This window comes from Microtus pennsylvanicus, chromosome 14, assembly GCF_037038515.1.
Source record: "Microtus pennsylvanicus isolate mMicPen1 chromosome 14, mMicPen1.hap1, whole genome shotgun sequence".
NCBI classification, from domain to species: Eukaryota; Metazoa; Chordata; class Mammalia; order Rodentia; family Cricetidae; genus Microtus; species Microtus pennsylvanicus.
In genome coordinates this window covers 9,796,393-9,815,548 of record NC_134592.1, presented here as the reverse complement: position 1 = coordinate 9,815,548, position 19,156 = coordinate 9,796,393, and the positions used below count along the sequence as shown (strand labels likewise).

Sequence of the window (19,156 nt, the reverse complement as noted above, 5' to 3'; positions counted from 1 at the left end):
TGAAGGGTGTGGCCTCGGACACAGTGGGCGGGGATATCATGGGGCACAGCAGACAAAGACTGTGCTTCTCGGGCCCGCCCGCGCGTCCCGGGGCAGGGGCAGTGCAGTGGGTACACTGCGCTCTGGAGCAGGTAACCTTCCAACTGCACTCCGCGAGGAGCGGCGCTCGCCTTGCTTCGGCCCTGGGGCCCCTCACGGTGTTTGGATTCGACTCAGCTGCTCAACCTCTTCGTCCTTGCCAATGTCATGGGGACACTTTGGCGAGCACGCGTGGAACGTCTTGACTCTCTAAGGCCTGCGGGATTGGACGCCGCTAGTTGTGAAAGTTCGAGAATGGCTCCCCACCTGGAGAGGCCTCCAAGACCCCCGGGTCTCCTTAAGCGGACGAGCTGAGAGTCTGGAGTTCCGAGCACGCCCCGGCAGGGCCAGAGACTTGGATTTGGATGACGCCGAGACGAACATTTCAAACACAAGGGACCCAAGGATGGAAGGGTGCCACCAAGCCCTGAGGTGTTCCTGGGAGCCACTGAAGGTTGTGGAGAGAGGGATGCTGCCGGACAGGGATGGGAGCAAACCCCATGCAGCGCTGGGCCTTGGGACAGGGTGAGCTTGCTGAAGAGCAAGGAGCACGCAGGTGCCGCTGACTTGGAGAGCACTAAGGATAAGGTAGGGTAAGAACCCTACGTGTAGCTGCCCCTAATATTTACAACAGCAAGGAGTCTTGAAGCAGGTCCCAGTGATGGACACAATTACAACTCCCAGGGCCTCTGTTAGTCGTGACTCTCCTGAGCCGAGAGCCCTGTAACTGCCTCCTGTGGTCACCAGCACACTGCTCTTACCTGTACCCTCTGGGAACTGGGCAGGAGTTGATGGGTGGCAGGTCCAATGGAGTGCAGGTCTTAAAAAGTTCCAGTGAAGCCTGGAGCAGGGACCTTGGGGGGTGGTGTTTATCCTTGAATGGACCCTTCCCGAAGCCGACATCCAAGTCCAGGCCTGCTGACTCCTAGTCCAGTGCTTGTGGTGGCTACTGGGCCCTGAACTTAGGGGTCTGGAGGCCTGGGTTTGATTTCCACAGCCTCTGAGCCATCTGGGTGCCTTTGGGAGGCAGGCGGTGAGAGGGAGAAGGAAGTCCACACTGGAACTGGGGTGAATATAGGGCCCCTCCTGAGGCCCATGCTGTTAAATCCAACAGTCCTCATACAGGGACATAGTCCCAAGAATGCCCTGGAGGCCCAGGCGGTAAAGCCCATACGTCTATACCTTCACCTCTGACTTTGGGTTCTAGGAGACTAGAGGGCAACCGACGAGACAAGAAGAGCCCATCCTGCTTGTGGCTTTTTTCTTTTTGAGACGGGATCTTGCTACGTAGCCCAGGTTGGTCTAGATCTTGCACCCTTCCTGCCCCAGCCTCCTGAGCACCCAGGCTACCGGTGTGCAATATGACATCTTGTTTCCTTTTCTTTCTCCGGAGGTGAAACTCAGGGCCTCACACATGCTTGACAGGCAGGTGTGCAACTTGCTGAGCCTCATTTCTCTACCGCTGTTGTTTTGTTTTTAAGAGAACATGCATCAAAAAGCCAGAGGACAGGTAGGAACTCAGGAGAGCCTGCCTTTACATGGATGTCATTCCTGGCCTTGGTTGTGTGGCGCTCTGACCCTCTGGGAGTGCTGGGGAAGGGCCCGGAAGCCTGGTACACATCAGGTACTCCATAGCTGAGCTTCAGAACCATTGGAGGGAGAGCCCAGGGTCAGCCCCTGTAGGAATCCAGTGGGACTCTGTGTGCTGTCCTCTAGGTACCTTGTAGGCAGAGCAAGGGTAGGCCAGTTGAGGGGGGCTGGTATTATATCTGGAACCATTAGGTTTGGGGACAAAATGTGTGAGGGAATGGAAGGCTAAGCTGAGGTTTCATGCTGCCCTAGGTAGGTGAGGATCTGTCCTTTGGGGCCGAGTGTGTCCTCAAGGCCCACTGGTCTGCACCTTGAGGGGCAGGCACTGATAGGGGAGACAGCAATCTTGCTGAGAGCCCTTTGCACAGGCCTTTGGTGATCTGGGTCAGAAGACAAGATGGGTCCAAATACTTGACCTTGGTAGTTAGCTGGGAAGAGACCAGAAAGAGCACCAGGGTGCCCACATATTAGGGCTGTATTGTTTTATTGTTTTCTTGCATTTTACCAGGATAAAATGACAGCAGGAAGGTATCTACTTCTTCAAACTCTGCTCCAGAGGGAGTGGGGTCTGTTTAGCTCTGAGGATTCCAGCCGAAGGGCACACAGTAGCAGAGAGGCGATGTGGGGAAAGAACCGTCACTGCCCACAGTGACATGTTTTGTTTGGAAATGTCTTTCCTGAGTTCTTACATAAGACAGGTCCAGTGTAGAAACAGAACAGACAGTGGACAAAAAGAAGCATCATGTCCTTTGATCTCCCTACCCTGGAACCTGTACACCAAGTGACAGAAGGGGCTGTCTTACTTGATATGAAATCCATGCTCAATGCCAAGGACACAGGAGGACCATAATGACATGGCTGCACCCACTCAACTTCCAGCCTTCTGCTCAGCTCAGATTTCTTTTTTTTTTTTAAATTTATTTATTTATTTATTATGTATACAATATTCTGTCTGTGTGTATGTCTGCAGGCCAGAAGAGGGCACCAGATCTCATTAAAGATGGCTGTGAGCCACCATGTGGTTGCTGGGAATTGAACTCAGGACCTTTGGAAGAGCAGGCAATGCTCTTAACTGCTGAGCCATCTCTCCAGCCCCCTCAGCTCAGATTTCACATGCCAAACTGTTCCTGCCTCAGGGCCTTCGTGCAGGCTGCTCCTTCTGGAGAGCCCTTCCTCTAACCTAGCTCTGAACTTGGGCTCTCCCCAGTTCTCTCTTAAGGTGCTGATTGGCACACCACTGTGGTCTGAATGTCCTCTCCCCGTGGTTCCAGGTAGAAATCCTAGCCCCCAGGTGATGACATTTGGAAGTAGGGCCTTACTGGCTAACAGTGTCTTCCTTCTCTAGGGACGCATGTCTTGTGAAAGGCAACGGTGGCTCCACTTGTTTGAAATGGACTTTTTAGAATTGAAAAAAAAATCCTAGGGGCAGAGAAGTGGTTCAGCAGTGAAGAGCGCTCCCTACTCTTTCAGAAGACCCAAGTTTGGATCCCAGTACCCGTGTCTGGAAGCTCATGACCACCTGTATCTCCAGCTCCAGGATCCAGTGCCCTCTTCTATCTTACACAGGCACACACACACACACGCATACACACACACACACTCTAAAGTGTTTTTAATCCTGTAAAGCTGGATGGAATATATATATCTTGCATCTTTAATCCCAGTGCTCAGGAGGCAGAGGCAGACTGGTTTCTTACAAGTTCAAGTCCAACCTGGTCTACATAGTTCTAATCTAGCCAAGGCTACTGTATCAGGGTTCTCTAGATGAACAGAACTTATAGAATGAATGTCTTTCTATATAGAAAGGGGATCTATTAGAATGACTTACAGGCTGTGGTCCAGCTAATCCAACAATGGCTGTCTATGAAGGGAAGCCCGAGAATCCAGCAGTTGCTCAGTCCATGAGGCTGGATGTCTCAGCTGGTGACAATATATGCTGGAGTCCTGACATCATAGGCTCTAGTACCAGTGAAAGAATGGATTTGCTCTCAAGGTTGACAGCAAGCTGGCAAAGAGTAAAAGCTTCCTTCTTCCATTTCTTTATATAGAGTGCCAGCGGAAGGTGTGACCCAGATTAGAGATGGCGCTTCCCACCTGAAAAGATCTGAATTGAAGTTTTTGGAGCCGGTCCTGGAACTAGCTCTTTTTTTTTTTTTGAGTTTTTTTAATAATTTATTTTAACTTGATTTTATGTGCATTGGTGTAAAGGTGTCAGATCCCAGGGAACTGAAGTTACAGTTGTGAGCTGTCATGTGGGTGCTGGGAATTGAACCTGGGTCCGCTGGAAGAACAACCAGTGCTCTTAACCATTGAGCCATCTCTCTAGCCCCTGGAACTAGCTCTTGAAGACCAGGCTAAACTCGAACTCACAGAGATCCACCTGCCTCTGCCTCCTGAGTGCTGGAATTAAAGGCGTGCACCACCACCGCCCTGCTGAAGTTGTGTTTTTCCACCTCAAAGATCTGGATTAGAAGTAGACCTTTCTGGGGCTGGAGAGATGGCTCAGAGGTTAAGAGCACTGACCTTCCAGAGCTTCTGAGTTCAATTCCCAGCAACTACAAGGTGGCTCCTAACCATCTGTAATAAGATCTGGTGCCCTCTTCTGGCCTGCAGGGACACATGCAAGCAGAATGCTGTATACATAATAAATAAATAAATCTTTTTTTTTTTTTTTAAAGAAGAAGTAGACCTTCCCATGTCCAAATAAGCAAAAAGCCTCATAGATGTGCCCCTCCATTTTTGGGTTTTAGTTAATTCCAGATATAGTCAACCAAGAGCTTGACAGCCACCAACAGTCTTTACAGCTACGTAGTGAGAAAAACTCTCTGCAGCAACAAAATCCTGTATGGAGAGGCCAGCTAGATGGAGTAGAAGGTACCTGGTACCTGAGCCTGGTTCTTGGGACCCGCGTGGTAAAAAAGAGAGAGAGAGAACCAGCTACTGCTCCTTATCCTCGGACCTTCACACTCGAGCTGTGGCATGCAGGCCCCGCCCACACAAAAGAACTAAAATGTATACAAAAATAAAAAATCCAGTGAGAGGTTGAGGATATATATGGCTTGGCTGGTAAAGTGCAGGCACAAGGGCACCTGAGTTTGGGCCTCCAGCAGGGTCTTCCACTCAGGAGGCTGAAGAGGATCATCCATGATTCAAGGCCAGCCTGTGCTACATAGTAAGATCTTTTCTCAGTTAGTCAGTAGGCCACCCTGAGGAGCCAGGGAAGTGCTGGAAGGGGCAGCTTTGCAGGAGTGGGAACAACCCGGAACCAAGAGTGGCTCCCTCAGCCTGGCAGGCAGCCACAAAGGAGGCTGGGACTGGTTTGTCTGGCCGGTGTGCCTTGATGTGATGCCCCGGTCAGACTTCCCAGAGGGAGGTCAAGCATAGAGTTCCTGTAGAGATAAATCAGATTCCCAGCCCCTGAGCAGGAGAGGTTGACTGCCTCGAAGCCAGCCTCCTCAGCACACCCTCAGGGCTTTGGGGATGGTGTCTCAGAGTTCTTGAGTGCTTTGGTTGGTTTTGCTTGACTGTCCTGGCTGGCACCATGTGGGCCTTTGTTTAAGGTCACGTTTGTTTCACAGCTGGGGCAGGAGCCAGGGAGCAGACAGTATCCAACTCTGCTGTTGTCCTGCTCCCCATGATCCTCTGGTTCCAGGAAAAAGAAGACGAGGATTAATTTAATAATTTGCTTCCTAGCCTTAGGTGTATGTGTGTGGGAGTCCTATATTTCCAGCGGTTCCCCTGGGGTCAGCTCTTGGTTGACCAGAGACTTCCTTGGCCTACTTCAGAACCCACTTGACCTTCAGGAGTCAGTGGACACCGGAAACTCAAGATGGGACTTGGTATAAATAGCTACATGGCAATGCCTTGATAAATACAAGTAGGCTGCAGGGGCCCTGCTGCTGGGGGTGCCCCAGAACCGGAAGGTCGTGGGGTCCCTCATGGGTGTCTGGCCACATGTAGCGTAGTCTGCATGCTCTCTGGTCTCCCACTGGCACATTGGCAGTCTGATCCCAGCCCACAGTCAGCATCCACGGGCCCTGGAGGGCAGTGTGCCCTGCACAGTCATTATTTGAGTGTGGTAGAACTAGCTGAAGTTGGTACCATAGGAGGCAGCAGAGGGAGAAACAGTTGGCAGGGAGGATTCTGTGTCCTGAGCCCAGACTGGTCATTGTCATAGCAGGCTTGTCATTCAGTGAATATCAGATGTGGCCAAAGGGTTGCTCCAGAGACTGAGGGAGAAGGCTGGAGAACAAGGTTCAGTGCCTTGGAACCAGGGGGTCCATGAACTTTGCAGGGGTTTAGGCAGTGTTCACAGCTTCCCCAGCCTTAGGGGCAGCCCTAGGTAGGGAGCTCAGCTTCTACCTATCCTCTGTACAAGCCCTTTTGTGTAGAGCTCTGTTGGGCACCAATTTGTTGTAGGAGGTCACTTGTTTGTTCCTGGCTGCCCACATTCCTGAAATAATCACTCAGAAACTATATCATTTAAATTTCTGCTTGGCCTATTAGCTCTAGCTTCTTATTGGGTAACTCTTACATCTTAAGTTAACCCATTTCTATTAATCTGTGTTTCGCCTCGTGGCTGTGGCTTATTGGCAAGGTTCCATCCGGTAGCATCTGTCTCTGGCGGGGCTACAAGGCTTCTTTCTGATTCCGCCTTCTTTCCCCCAGTATTCGGTTTAGTTTTCCCCACCTAGCTCTACTCTACCCTATCACAGGCCAAGACAACTTCTTTATTCATTAACCAATAAAAGCAACACACATACAGAAGGACCTCCCATACCAGAGTCTCCTCCACCAGGCTTTTGTGTCAGGCAGGGCAGAGAGAACAAAGGGTGTGGTTCACCTCTGAGGTGTGACCCCATAAAGGTCTTCCTGACCCCAGAGAGGAAGGATGTCTTGCAGCTAGCAGGTGGCCTGTAAGCCTGGATCATTACCTCCTTCCTAGCCTTTTGTTCCATTTTCCCTTCCCAAACTGCTGCCACCCCGCTGGCCATGCTTCTGTTCCTGGCCTCGCTATGCCTACACCTAGAAAAATGTATCCCAAACTACAGTGACCCTTCCGCCCGCTCACCCCAATGGTTCCCTGGAGCCCATTCTGGAACATACTCGTGCTTGCTGCCTGCAAAGAAGGCCCCTCCCAGATGGTTCAACTAGCTGTCTTGGGCCTCCAGGATAGCCCAGCAGGGGACAGCCTGTTTCACTTCCCAGGTTTGGTTCTTGGCTCTTCATGATTTGGAAGTGGGCCTCCACAGGGCTGGAGAGATGATTGAAAATGCTCGCTGTTCTTCCAGAGGACCTGCGTTTGTTTCCCAGCACTCGTGTTAGATGGTTCATGACTGCCTGTAATTCCAGTTTCAGATGATCCAACGCCTTCTCTGGTCTGTCTGTCTGTCTGTCTGTTTGTCTGTCTGTCTGTCTGTCTGTCTCTCTCTGTATACAGGAAAGATACAGATAATTCTAAATCAAGGCTAAAAGTCTGGAATTCTTTCTGGTTCCTTTATGCCCACTTCCATGTGCAGAGGAAGGCCAGTGTAGACCATCCATGTCTGTGAGAGGTTTACAGCCAATGAGGAACCAGTACAAGACACTGGGGGATACACTGGGAGGGGGGGTAGTTGTAGTTTTGGTGAGTCAGAAGACAAAGGGCAGAGAAATTAAGCTATGGTGACTGAGAGAACATCATTGTCCCAGTGTCACCTTCCCTTTCACACTCTCTCACCTCAGCTCCCCTACCTCCTGTTCTCTTCTCTCCCTGTTATTCTGGATGCCATGAAACTCTCCCCCAGGCAATATAAAGACTGCCCCTTCATTCCCGATAGAGACAGGACCAACAGACCAAAGAAAGAATTCTATCCAAGTCCAGGTTGGGGAACCAATGGATTTATTATTTATAAGACAGTCAAAGGCATTTATGCTGCTGGGAAGTCTCACCCTATTCATCTGTATCTTTAAGAAAAATTATATCAGGCTGGAGAGATGGCTCAGTGGTTAAGAGCATTGCCTGCTCTTCCAAAGGTCCTGAGTTCAATTCCCGGAAACCACATGGTGGCTCACAACATCTGTAATGAGGTCTGGTGCCCTCTTCTGGTCTGCAGATATACACACAGACAGAATATTGTAGGCATAATAAATAAATAAATAAACATAATAAAAAAAGAATTATATTTGGGGCTGGAGAGATGGCTCAGCAGGTAAGGGCACTGGCTCCTCTTCTGGAAGACCCAGGTTCAATACCTAGCACCCACATGGCAGCTTACAACTGTCTGTAACTTCAGTTTCAGGGGATCTGATACCCTCACACAGAGAATATACAGGCAAAACACTGGTGTGTGGTGCTATTTTGTTTGTGATCTAATAAAGCTTACCTGAAGATCAGAGTGTGGAGCTAAGCCACAAGTTAGCCATAGAGGCCAGGCAGTGGTGGCACACACCTCTAACCCCAACACTCAGGAGGCAGAGACAGATAGATCTCTGTGAGTTCAAGACCACCCTGGGCTACACAGATTGAATCAGTCTAAAAGAGAAACAAAGCCAAGTGGTGGTGACTCACACCTTTAATCCCAGCACTAGGAAGGTGGAGACAGGAAGGGATATGGCTGAGCAGAGAAGGAATATAAGGCAGGATTCAGTCTGAGGTTTCAGAGAGATGGCATTCAGTCTGAGGACTTGTAGACACAGGACACCCCCACTTCAGTCAGAGGATTTCGTAGAGGTAAGAACTAGTGGCTGGCTGCTGTTTCTCTGATCTCTCAGCTTTTACCTCTTACTATCTGACTCTGGATTTTTATTATTAAGACCAATTAGAATTTGTGCTACACCAGTGCACATTAAATAATAAATAAATCTTTAAATAATCTTTAAATAAATAAATAAATCTTTACAAAAGCATTTATTTATTTGTGTGTGTGTGTGTGTGTGTGCGCGCGCGTACGTGCACATGCGTATGTGCATACAGTGTACATATAGAGGTTAGAGGGCAACTTGAGGAGCAGCTTCTCCTTCCTCTAACATCTCTGGGATCGAACTCGGATTGTTAGGCTTGGTAGCAGGCAGGCATCTGTATCCATTGAGCCATCTATCAGACCAGCTATTTGTCTCTTGAAGTAACTGTTATGAGCTACTCCATGTCTTAGTCACTGCTCTATTGCTATGAAGACACACCAGGACCAAGGCAACTCTTTTTTTCTTTTTTCTTCGAGATTAGGTTTCTCTGTGTATAGCTTTGGAGCCTGTCCTGGAACTCGCTCTGTAGACCTTATAAAAGAAGACATTTAACTGGGAGCTTGCTTACAATTTCAGAGGTCTAGTCCATCATCATCAATGGCAGGGAGCATGGAGGTACACAGACAGATGTGGTGATGGAAAAGTAGCTGAGAGCTTCATCATGAGCCATAGACGCGCGCGCGCGCGTGCACACACACACACACACACACACACACACACACAGACACTGGGCTTGTCACGGACTTCTGAAACCTCAGAGACCCCACCTCCCCCAGTGACACACTTCCTCTCTAAGGCTATCCATCCTAATTCTTCTAATCCTTTCAAATAGTGCCACTCTCTGGTGACCAAGCATTCAACTATATAAACCTATGGGGACCATTCTCATTCAAGCCACCACACTCCATTTTGAGTGTAAGTGCCAAGAAAGAATGATTCTCACAGCGTGTTTACACAGGTAAACACCACCTGCCAGCACACCAGGAGGCACAAACAATTTCTTTGGGATGTTAAATAATGACGCTTGTGAATACAGCATCACTCCAGGAGCACCAGACTCATGAATTTATCATTGAAGAAGATGGAACTCCTCCCCTGCCTCTTGAAAAGGAATGCCCAAGACTGGACCAGGGCAGGTGCACTGAGTGGCCTGTCAGTCACAGCCCTGTCTCGGCATTTTGCCACAGTGAGGACTGAACCTGTCCCTTGCTTCAGCTCAAGTGCAGTGATCTCTGCCTGTGACACAGCCCATTTCAGGCTGACTCTTCAGTGACTGCACCTGATGTCTCTGTGCTTGCGGCTCCAAGCCTCATCTCCACAGCCTTCAATGTGTCCTGATCAGCTCTCCACTGTCAACTGGGATGCCTCTTTATAACCACTCCTTACTCCACTTTTGTTTTCTGAGATGGTTTCTCTGTGTAGCCCTGGTTGCTTGCTCTGTAGACCAGGCTGACCTCAGATGTACAGAGAACTATCTGCTTCTGCCTCCCGAGTGCTAGGATTAAAGGTGTGCCACCACCGCCTGGTGAATCCATTTTTAATCAGTGTGTGTGTGTGTGTGTATTACTGTGTAACGTGTGACCTGAGAACTAATATTAATAACTAAGATCGGAATAGAAGAATCTGATTGCCGCTGGCCGCGCCGTCAGGTAAAATCTGGGTTACTTGGCAAGTCACAGTCACTGCGACAGAAATGTGAGTTGAGGAAACGTGCCGTCTGTGTTTCTGACACTGTGTGCTCACGGCTCTTTTTTAAGTAACCTTGGGGCGGAGAGAGGCTTCGAGAGACCCAGGAGGCTCCTGCATCACGAGGGACATCACTAGGCTCGCTCTCTTGAGAGTGTCCTGTGGGTTGTCACAGCCGCTCTGTTTCACAGTAAGGGTCGTGCCCAATTGGAAGCTGCAGCTGACTCCATCAGCCCTCGCCGTCGTCTCTGGACTTTCCCTGTCTGTCTAGGGCTCTCCGTGTCATTGCCAGCACATCAGGTGTCCAGGGCAGGGATGAGGTTGTTGTGTTTATCAGGGCGTCTCACTGTTTGACACCTGGCATGTGTTGGTTGCACGCACCAGGAGCCTGGACAGGCAGGCTGCTGTCCAGGGTTAATGACACAGTAAGGGCAGTGCAGGCGGACAGCGATGGTGGAGGAGAGACAGCAAGACTGTCTGGATGTGGGCCAGAGAGAGAAAGGTATCCAGACAACTGTGGGGCCTTGGGGTCCTACTCTGCTGGCAATGTGGGTCTGAAGGGTCCCTGTCCTCTCAGGTGGAAAGTGTGTTTTAGGCTCTCTCATTAACCCAGGTTCTAGCGTCTTGAGTGTAACATCTGGCCCAGCTGTCTCTCCAGAGCAGATGCATCCCTCCTTCTAGACCTTCTGCTTCTATTAATGAATTTGGCTGGCAGTTCTACAAGAACACAGCTGGGGTTTGCTCTGTGTGATCACAGATTTTGTGGGTGCAAAAGTGGGGGCAGAGGAAGGCCAAAGGCCTTGTCTCAAAGTCAAGCGGCAGAGTTGGGATCTGAAGGCAGGCAGGTCAACTTCTAAGTGGATGCTGAGCCACGGCCCCTCTACAAGAAAGGACATCAAAGCCGGGCGGTGGTGGCGCACGCCTTTAATCCCAGCACTCGGGAGGCAGAGGCAGGTGGATCTCTGTGAGTTCGAGACCAGCCTGGTCTACAAGAGTTAGTTCCAGGAGAGGCTCCAAAACCACAGAGAAACCCTGTCTCGAAAAACCAAAAAAAAAAAAAAAAAAAAAAAAAAAAAAAAAAAAAAAAAAGAAAGGACATCAAAGTTGACCTTGGCCAGGCTACTTCCAGTCTCCCTCTGTCCCCCACTCTGCCCTCTGCCCTCTGCCGTGGCAGCTAGCTAGCACCGCCTACTTGCCTAAAAGCAGACAAACTGTTGGGGTGAGGGGTCATCCCTAGTTTGAAACTAGCCTGTTCAAGGACAGTGTACAAATAATAGGAAAACAGGTGGACACGTGGCTGCCAGAGGTCCATCCAGATAAAACTGCTAAATGTTCACAACACACCCCTTCTTGCCACTCTGCTGCGACTCTCTGGCCCTGAGGGTGCCCTCCTGGTCACTTTGTAGGGCTGCAGCCTGGGTCACTGAGTCTCTGGAGGAAACTAGCTGTGCTGTTCAATATGGAAAAGGTTGCATTCCCTTCAATGGCTGGCTATCAGATAGGATGGCTCTAAGATAGTGACTGCCTCAGGCAAGTCCCCTGTGGGGTCTTGGTGGCTCCCTGATTAGAAGAGGCCCTTGCAAGCTGGGCTGTGGTGGCGCACGCCTTTAATCCCAGCACTTGGGAGGCAGAGGCAGGTAGATCTCTGTGAGTTCGAGACCAGCCTGGTCTACAGGAGCTAGTTCCAGGACAGGCTCCAAAACCACAGAGAAACCCTGTCTCGGGAAAAAAAAAAAAAAAAAAGAAAGAAAGAAGAGGCCCTTGCCTCTCTTCTCGTCCAGGACTGGAGGTAAACTGTAAAGTGGGTATACACACGAGGGATCACTGTTTATACAGTCACTCTAAGCAGTCAGAAGCCAGGCATAGTCTGAATTCGGAAACAGAGGCAGGCAGGCCTACGGGGTTGGCCACCTCCCATGACCTCTCACATGCTTTCCTGATGCTGAGGTCATTGACACCAGGATCCTTGTTGGGGGTGTGAATGTGGCATCAAAATAGCCATGTCTCCGCCTCTGCTCACAGGTATTTAAGATCTGCAGAATTGGCAGGAGCTGGCCATTGTGGCATTAGACTGAGAGACCAGAGCTCTTCCCATTTTCCACGCTGTCCATGGATTTTGTTGCTGGGGCCATTGGAGGTACGAGCCAGGGATGGAGGGGTACAGGGGTTGGGAATAGCTGGGGATGGTGCTTTTGTGTGTGTGGTAAGTGGGAGGGAGCCTTAGGCAGTTGGTATTCAAGCAGACCCCTGGCATGGACTATGGGTGCTGAAGCGGGAAGGCCTTGAAGCTTAGGCAGGATGCTGAGGCAGGCTAGGAATCCCTGGCTTGGGAACAGGAATGTCCCTGTGGGGTTAAGAGATGGCTGGGGTCCTTGGTGTGGGTGACTGAATCATGGGGGAGGGCTGAAGGCTCCAGGGAAGAGCAGTGTTCCCAGGAGTTCTGCTGTAGGCAGCGGAACGAGGCATAGAGCAGGCCCAGATGGACAGTTTCGCTGATCCCCTGGGGCCTAACAACATCTAGCCCACCTGTGGATGAAACTGTTTCTTTCCTGGGGCGAAACAACAGAGGGGAGAGGTGGGGCTTCCCACGGGCCATCGATCCTCAGGCTGTGCAGCTATTTCGAGTGAGGCACCCTTGGCCCCACAGCTCTTGTGAAATAGCCGTGTTCTCACTGCTGGGAACAGCCTGGGGCCTGAGAGGATAGTCAGCACCAGCCTTGGGGAGGACTGAGTCCTGGCCCTGTCTGGGCTGCCTGGGGTCTTGACCTATGGCTCTACCAAGGCTGGCTGCTCCTCTGAACGTTAGCGTCACAGGTCATGCCTTCCTCATAGCCACAGGACAGGCCCTAGTGAGGGGTCCTTGCTCTGTGCTGGGTCCTGGGTCCCAGGGACTCACCAAGCCTTTCCTTTAAGAACTCTAGATGTAGAGGTGGCCACGGCATGTGAGGCATAGCAGCAAGGCCGTGGGACACAGGTTCTGATCAACATGCTTCCAGGCAGAAGCAACCGAAAGCACAGTAGGAAGGTGTAAGAGGGGAGGGCTTTGAGGGATCAATAGGAGTTGGTAAGGGCTTTGAGAGACATAGAAGGCTATTCTGAGTGTCCTGCCAGGCAGTTGCTTTATACCTCCCTGCCCCCTCCCAGGCATCCATTCTTCATTCTAATGCACCCCAGGACACAACCCCATGGACCTTGCCATCCTTCATGGTGTTTTTTAGCATCCTTGCTCGGGTTAGAAAGCCCAAGGCCCTGTGGAGGCCCCAGAGCTGGAGTGGCAGGGCCAGGAGGGCAGTGTGGCTCTCTTGGTCCAAAGCTAGGGTGGGTACTACAGGCCCCTCTGCAAGGTGGGCTGGCAGCTGTCCGCCGTCTTCAGTTAATCCACTCAGGCAGAGGAGTGGTTCCTCAGTGGGCAGTTCCCAAAGCTGTGACCACCAGGTGGCCTCGTTGCTTGGGCCTCCGTATGGGTGTTAGAGGACAATGGCAGGGAGTTCTCTTGGCCAGGAAGTCGAAAAGCAAGGGGTTGCAATTTCATAGTCCCCTCCAAATCGTGACCACAGTGACTTAAAGACGATCTATGGGCTCTGCCACCCTCACACGTGGGCCTCTGGGGGAGTCTGTCCAGACCACAGCAGCGGTGCACAGTCTGTCCCATGCACACCTGTGGTTCAGGGCCCCGGGTGGGGGTCAGGGCTGCTCAGCCGGCCTTTACGCAGAACACGCCCCTCCCCCACCCCTGTAAAGTGTGACTGTCCACCTGGCTCCCACACAAACCCTGCGCAGGCAGAAGCTTGAGGGCAAAGTTTGCCTGGCTTAGAGACAGGGTCAGCCAGAGCGGAACCAGGCGTTCTCCTGAAAGGTGATGTCAGAGGGGAGGCTGAGGAATGTCCTTGGCCTGGGCAATGGGGATCGGCACTGTTGGGCCAGGAGAGGGGTTGGGAGATACCTAGCAGGCTTGGCAGGTGCACACAGAGCCTCGGTTTCTCAGCTGGCTGCGGAGAGGCAGAGCCCAGGTAGGGTCAGCTGGAGGTGGGAGAGGGGGGCTTGCTTGAGGCCACCTTCTCCCATCCCTCAGCATGGGTGGGCTCTCACTGCTGACAGGGCATCTCCTACTGCCTCACTGGGTCCTCTGATTGCGTTGCAGGAGTCTGCGGTGTTGCTGTGGGCTACCCTCTGGATACAGTGAAGGTACAGCAAGGCCCTACCTTGGTTTAGATTACTTAGTATCTCTGTACCTAGCTCGGGCCCACAATTAGAATGCTAATAGGACCTAGTTCTCTCCCACTCTAATAGTCAGTGCTTCCCTAGGGCCCTTGGGACTGTCGATCTCTCACCCTGTGTGTTCACTGTCCCTACTCAGTCTACAGCAGCATGCCTGACCGTCAAGGGGCTGAACCTAGTCTTCTACTGGCTTTGCCCCAGGCCTAGAGCCAGCCCTTCCTGAAGCCTTCTCCCTTTCCCATAGGTCAGGATCCAGACTGAGGCCAAGTATACCAGCATTTGGCACTGCATCCGGGACACGTACTGTCAAGAGCGGGTAGGACTGGGGCCCGATGGTAGGGTGGCATCAGGGACTGGGACTTGCTAGTGATACCCTTCCCCTAGCCCCTTGGCCCTCCAAACAGGAATGGCTGTGCCCAGTCCTGAGATCCCCTCTGAGTCCCAAAGTCAGAGCACTGGGAACCCTATTTGGTACAGAACTAAGTCCCTTGTCTTTCAGGGAAGGGACACAGGGGAACCTGAGATTCTGAAGGTCAGGGAGGAGCCCATCCAGGGGAATGTCTTACAGACACTTATGCAAGTGACATGGGACTTGGTGCAGGCAGGGGTTAGCTAAGCATCATGTTGGTTCCACCAGCATGGCCAGGCAGCTGTCTTCAACCCCTCAAACATCAAGTCAAGTGCTGAGATCCCAGGGGTGATGTCTGGAGACATTGGTGGCAAGGGAGGTGGTGGTCAGTCCCAGATGTCCCAGCCCCAGGGCATTCTCTCTTGGGTCCTGTCCTTATTTGGTCCCTATCCACCAGGTGTGGGGCTTCTACCGGGGCCTCTCACTGCCCGTGTGCACCGTGTCCTTGGTGTCGTCTGTTTCTTTTGGCACCTACCACCACTGCCTGGCTCACATTTGCCGCTTCCGGTACGGCAGCACTGACGCCAAGCCCACCAAGGCTGATATCACACTTTCAGGAGGCGCCTCTGGCCTTGTCCGGGTGAGTAGAGGCAGTTGAGGGTGGAAGGGCACCAGAGATAACCAGGGCGTTTGAATCTTACCTCCCAGCAGGTGTCAAGACTGAGGCCCTGGAAAGCTAGAACCTACAGGGCATGGGGACTGTGGCGAGGAACTAGTATCCTGCCTGGGATGGGCTAGGCTCCTTTTGGTGTCCCTCCCAGAATGCTCCAGTGGAGAGGAGGAAATGACCATAAAGAAGCTCCCTGTGAGGGTGTGGGGAGCCACAGAGATAGCACTCAGGTGCTTGTGATTTCCCAGCTCCATCTTCAGGGTACCCAACAAATGCCTGAACACCATCTAGTGTTACCATGGACACCTGGCATCCTTCATCTTCAGTGGAGATGGAGGAGCATCAGGCACCACAGATGGGAACAAGCGCTGCAAATGCAGCTGAGGTTCTTCATAGGTCAGGATGGAGCATGGGTAAACCACTCAGTCCTTACTTAGAGTTTCCACAGGCTGTGGGCTAAGTGTTGGCTCCAGTATGCAGTGCAGACACCAAAGGCCAATGAGCCTAGTCAGCCTCTGAGCTGCCATCTGATCTGCAAGAGGTGTGAGGAGAATTAGGGCAGACCAGAGGTATAAAGACCCCAGGGCAGCCTGGTCCATCTGTGTCCCGCAGTGACCACCATGCCCTGCTTTTAGCAATATGACTACAGCGCAAACAAGTGTGTCAACTGTGCTCTTCCCTTAGCACCAGATATGTGTCAAGCCAGGACTCTCCGATGCAGGAGACCTTGGTTTCAGCCTTCATAGGGCTGAGCTGGCTTTCAACCCAGCACTATCAAAACCCTGGGACCAGCTTGCAGCTTCTTGGGATCTGGGCTCTCAGCACTGGGTCTTAGAGCCAACGGTTAGGCTGTAGGCATGTCCTAACCTTGCTTCTTCTCTGTCCCAGGTGTTTTTGACATCACCCACAGAGGTGGCCAAGGTCCGCCTGCAGACACAGGCCCAAGCTCAGACACAGCAGCGGCGGCCCTCAGCCTCCTGGACATCAGTGGCTCCTGCTTTGTGTCCTGCAACCAATGCATGTCTGGAACCAAGGCCCAAGTACCATGGGCCGCTGCACTGTTTAGTCACAGTGGCCCGCGAAGAGGGGCTTCGGGGGCTCTACAAGGGCAGCTCAGCTCTGCTCCTTCGTGACGGTCACTCTTTTGCTACCTACTTCCTCTCTTATGCCATGCTCTGTGAGTGGCTCACCCCAGCTGGCCATAGCCAGCCAGGTGAGTGACAGGCAGAACGGTGGAGTTGGCCCAGTGGGCTGGGGGCTGGGGGCTGGGAGAGGAATCTGCACAGTGCAGCTAGCTCACCAACACTGAATCAAGCTAAGCATCTTTGCCTTATTTTTCAATGGTTTCTGAGGTGTGTGTCTGTCTAAGGCCACACAGTGACTTTGTGACAGAGGGGTGTATCCTGACTCAGTGAGCTGTCCTGGCTGGGTCCTGTCTCATAAGGCATGTTCACGGTGTCTCTTGCAGATGTCCTAGGTGTGCTGGTGGCTGGCGGATGTGCCGGCGTCCTGGCCTGGGCCGTGGCCACTCCCATGGATGTGATCAAGTCACGTCTGCAGGCAGACGGGCAGGGCCAGCAGCGCTACCGGGGCCTCCTGCACTGTGTGGTGACCAGCGTGCGGGAGGAGGGCCCCAGGGTGCTCTTCAAAGGGCTGACGCTCAACTGCTGCCGTGCCTTTCCTGTCAATATGGTGGTCTTCGTGGCCTATGAGGCTGTGCTGCGGCTCACTCGGAGACTGTTCACATAGGGCCACTGGTCGGTAGCAGCCAGCTCACAGCCGCCGGAGGCCAAGGGAGCATGGTTGGGTTCAGGACCCCACAGGGCTGTCACTGGAACAGCAGAGAGCCTTCTGTGCAGTGACTTAGGTGAGGCCTGAGCTTGGCCTGCCCAGCTGCTGCTCACAAAGTCAGGGGGTTGATCTGCTTGGGGGGTCACGAGTCAAGGCTGTGTGGGTCTCCTTGATGAGGATGCGCCACTTGGAGTCATTTGTCGCCGAGCAACTGTTCATTCCTGAGTGTCCTCCCTTGTCCACACCCATGACCTCAGAGCATTCTCTCACCAGCCCCAGTTCCACTCATCTTGTAATCCACACTCTTCCCTTAAGAGACAAGGGAGGGACCAGACAGCAAGCTGAGCCATCTGGCTACAGGCTGGGCTTGTTCCCTGTCCCAGGCTGTCCAAGAGGGCCCAGAGTCCTCATTGTCCCACGAGCTGGTGTGGGGCTTCACTGAGTACGCATTTACACTGCTTGCCACATAAAGACCCTGGAACCTGGGTCAATAAATGTTTTTGAGGTTGCTTAGCGGTGTTGCTATGATCTGTGCGGTGCTGGCCCTCCAACCTTGTGTTCACCCGGGATGCCGTGAAACCTGTCAGCTCATGGTGGGAGAGGCTGTGTGAAGCCCTGGCTAAGATGGCCTAGAGTTCTTACGTGGGTAGCCAGGTGCCCGTTATGTAGGGGTCCCTGGGGAAACGTGCACAGTCTTTACTTCTGGGCTGTGTACTTTGTTATCTGTGTCATTACCGGGCCAAACTCCTGGAGCAGTGTGACAGGGTAGGAAAGTGCGGGGTCCCTTAAAAAGGTTTTATGGGCCAGAGGCTGGGAGGGGAGGGGAGGGGAGGGGAGGAGAGGCTAGCGTCTGCTCTTAGGCACACGTGGGATTTGCTCGTGCTTCAGGCCTCCCTTTCCGGAGACCCTGTGGCTTCCGGTGTTGGGCATCACTGGGAGTGGAGCTGGCAGCAGTGTGACCCCACTGGGTCTTCACAGAACAGCCCTGTGGTAAAGCTGACTGATACCCGCCTCAGCCGGGCAGGTTCAGATGCCAGGCCTGGCCATGCATGCACCAAATGGTCTCCTGTTTTTCTCTTCCAATAAAACTTCAGTTTCTAGAAGGTGCGGAATCTGTTTCTGGATCTGCCCTTGTCACGTAGGCCCTTCAGCACCAGATCTTACACCCAGGGCCCTTGCCTGCAAGACCTCCCACTGCCTGACGTCATCTCTTGGGCCTCCCCTCCTCCCTGAAGAGATACTCTGGGCTCCTCCCATGGAGCCTAGCCAGCTGGCTGATTGCTTATCTGTCCCATCTTAAAACTGGGAGCTGCCCAGGGCTTCTCAGCCTCTGATGAACAGGGGAACTAGCTTTGCAGTAAGGCCCTGGTTATGATGAAAGCCAGAGCGTCCAGGTGGGGATGGGAGGCTTCTGGAGGGACAGGACTCCAGCTGCAGGCGAGGGAGAGCTGGTCCAGACACCCTCTGCAGGCACCTGGGAGGGGCACACACACACAGAGCTGCTGTGGACTTTTCGAATGTCCTCTTCCCCTCATTTGCCACACGTAGTCCCTCAGCCTTGGGGTTCTCCTCCACTTTCAGGTATAGTTTCTCTTCAAATCATTTCAGTTACTTTGTGCAGATTTAAAAGCTGTTTGTGGGCTTGCTCCCACTCTGCTTGCATTCTTCAACACTGACTTATGTTGACTTATGCACTCCATATGCCTCTTCAATTGCAATCCTCAAGTCCTTTTCGTTTTAGTTCCTGAACTTGAAAGTTCACCTAGTTTAGAGAGGTCAAGATGCTGGGACATTCTGGGCCAGTGCCTGGAAAAGGACAACCAATGAAAGGGCCCAATAATTTACCAACTCTGTCTGGGGCCACTGGTACCAGTCTTTTTCTCTCTGTCTTTCTTTCTTTCTTTCTTTCTTTCTTTCTTTCTTTCTTTCTTTCTTTCTTTCTTTCTTTCTTTCTTTCTTTCTCTCTCCTTCCTTCCTTCCTTCCTTCCTTCCTTCCTTCCTTCCTTCCTTCCTTCCTTCCTTCCTTCCTTCCTTCCTTCCATTAAGTTTTT

The 19,156-nt window shown here is 52.1% G+C and overlaps 1 protein-coding gene across 3 annotated transcripts; it reads left to right on the top strand.

Moving 5' to 3' along the window:
* Positions 1 to 38: 38 nt before the first annotated feature.
* Positions 39 to 17,618, top strand: Slc25a47 (solute carrier family 25 member 47). 3 transcript variants are annotated; one of them, XM_075948092.1, is made up of 8 exons: positions 39 to 666; positions 1,286 to 1,374; positions 12,100 to 12,214; positions 14,219 to 14,262; positions 14,540 to 14,611; positions 15,102 to 15,284; positions 16,203 to 16,527; positions 16,783 to 17,618. In XM_075948092.1, exons 3-8 carry the CDS (start codon positions 12,187 to 12,189, stop codon positions 17,061 to 17,063), a joined length of 933 nt encoding a protein of 310 aa, XP_075804207.1. In that variant the 5' UTR covers positions 39 to 666; positions 1,286 to 1,374; positions 12,100 to 12,186; the 3' UTR covers positions 17,064 to 17,618. The 3 variants fall into 3 exon arrangements, with proteins under 3 accessions (XP_075804207.1, XP_075804209.1, XP_075804208.1); XM_075948094.1 differs by lacking the exon at positions 1,286 to 1,374 and having other exon boundaries at positions 52 to 666; XM_075948093.1 differs by lacking the exons at positions 39 to 666; positions 1,286 to 1,374 and having other exon boundaries at positions 12,089 to 12,214.
* The last annotated feature ends 1,538 nt before the right edge of the window (positions 17,619 to 19,156 follow it).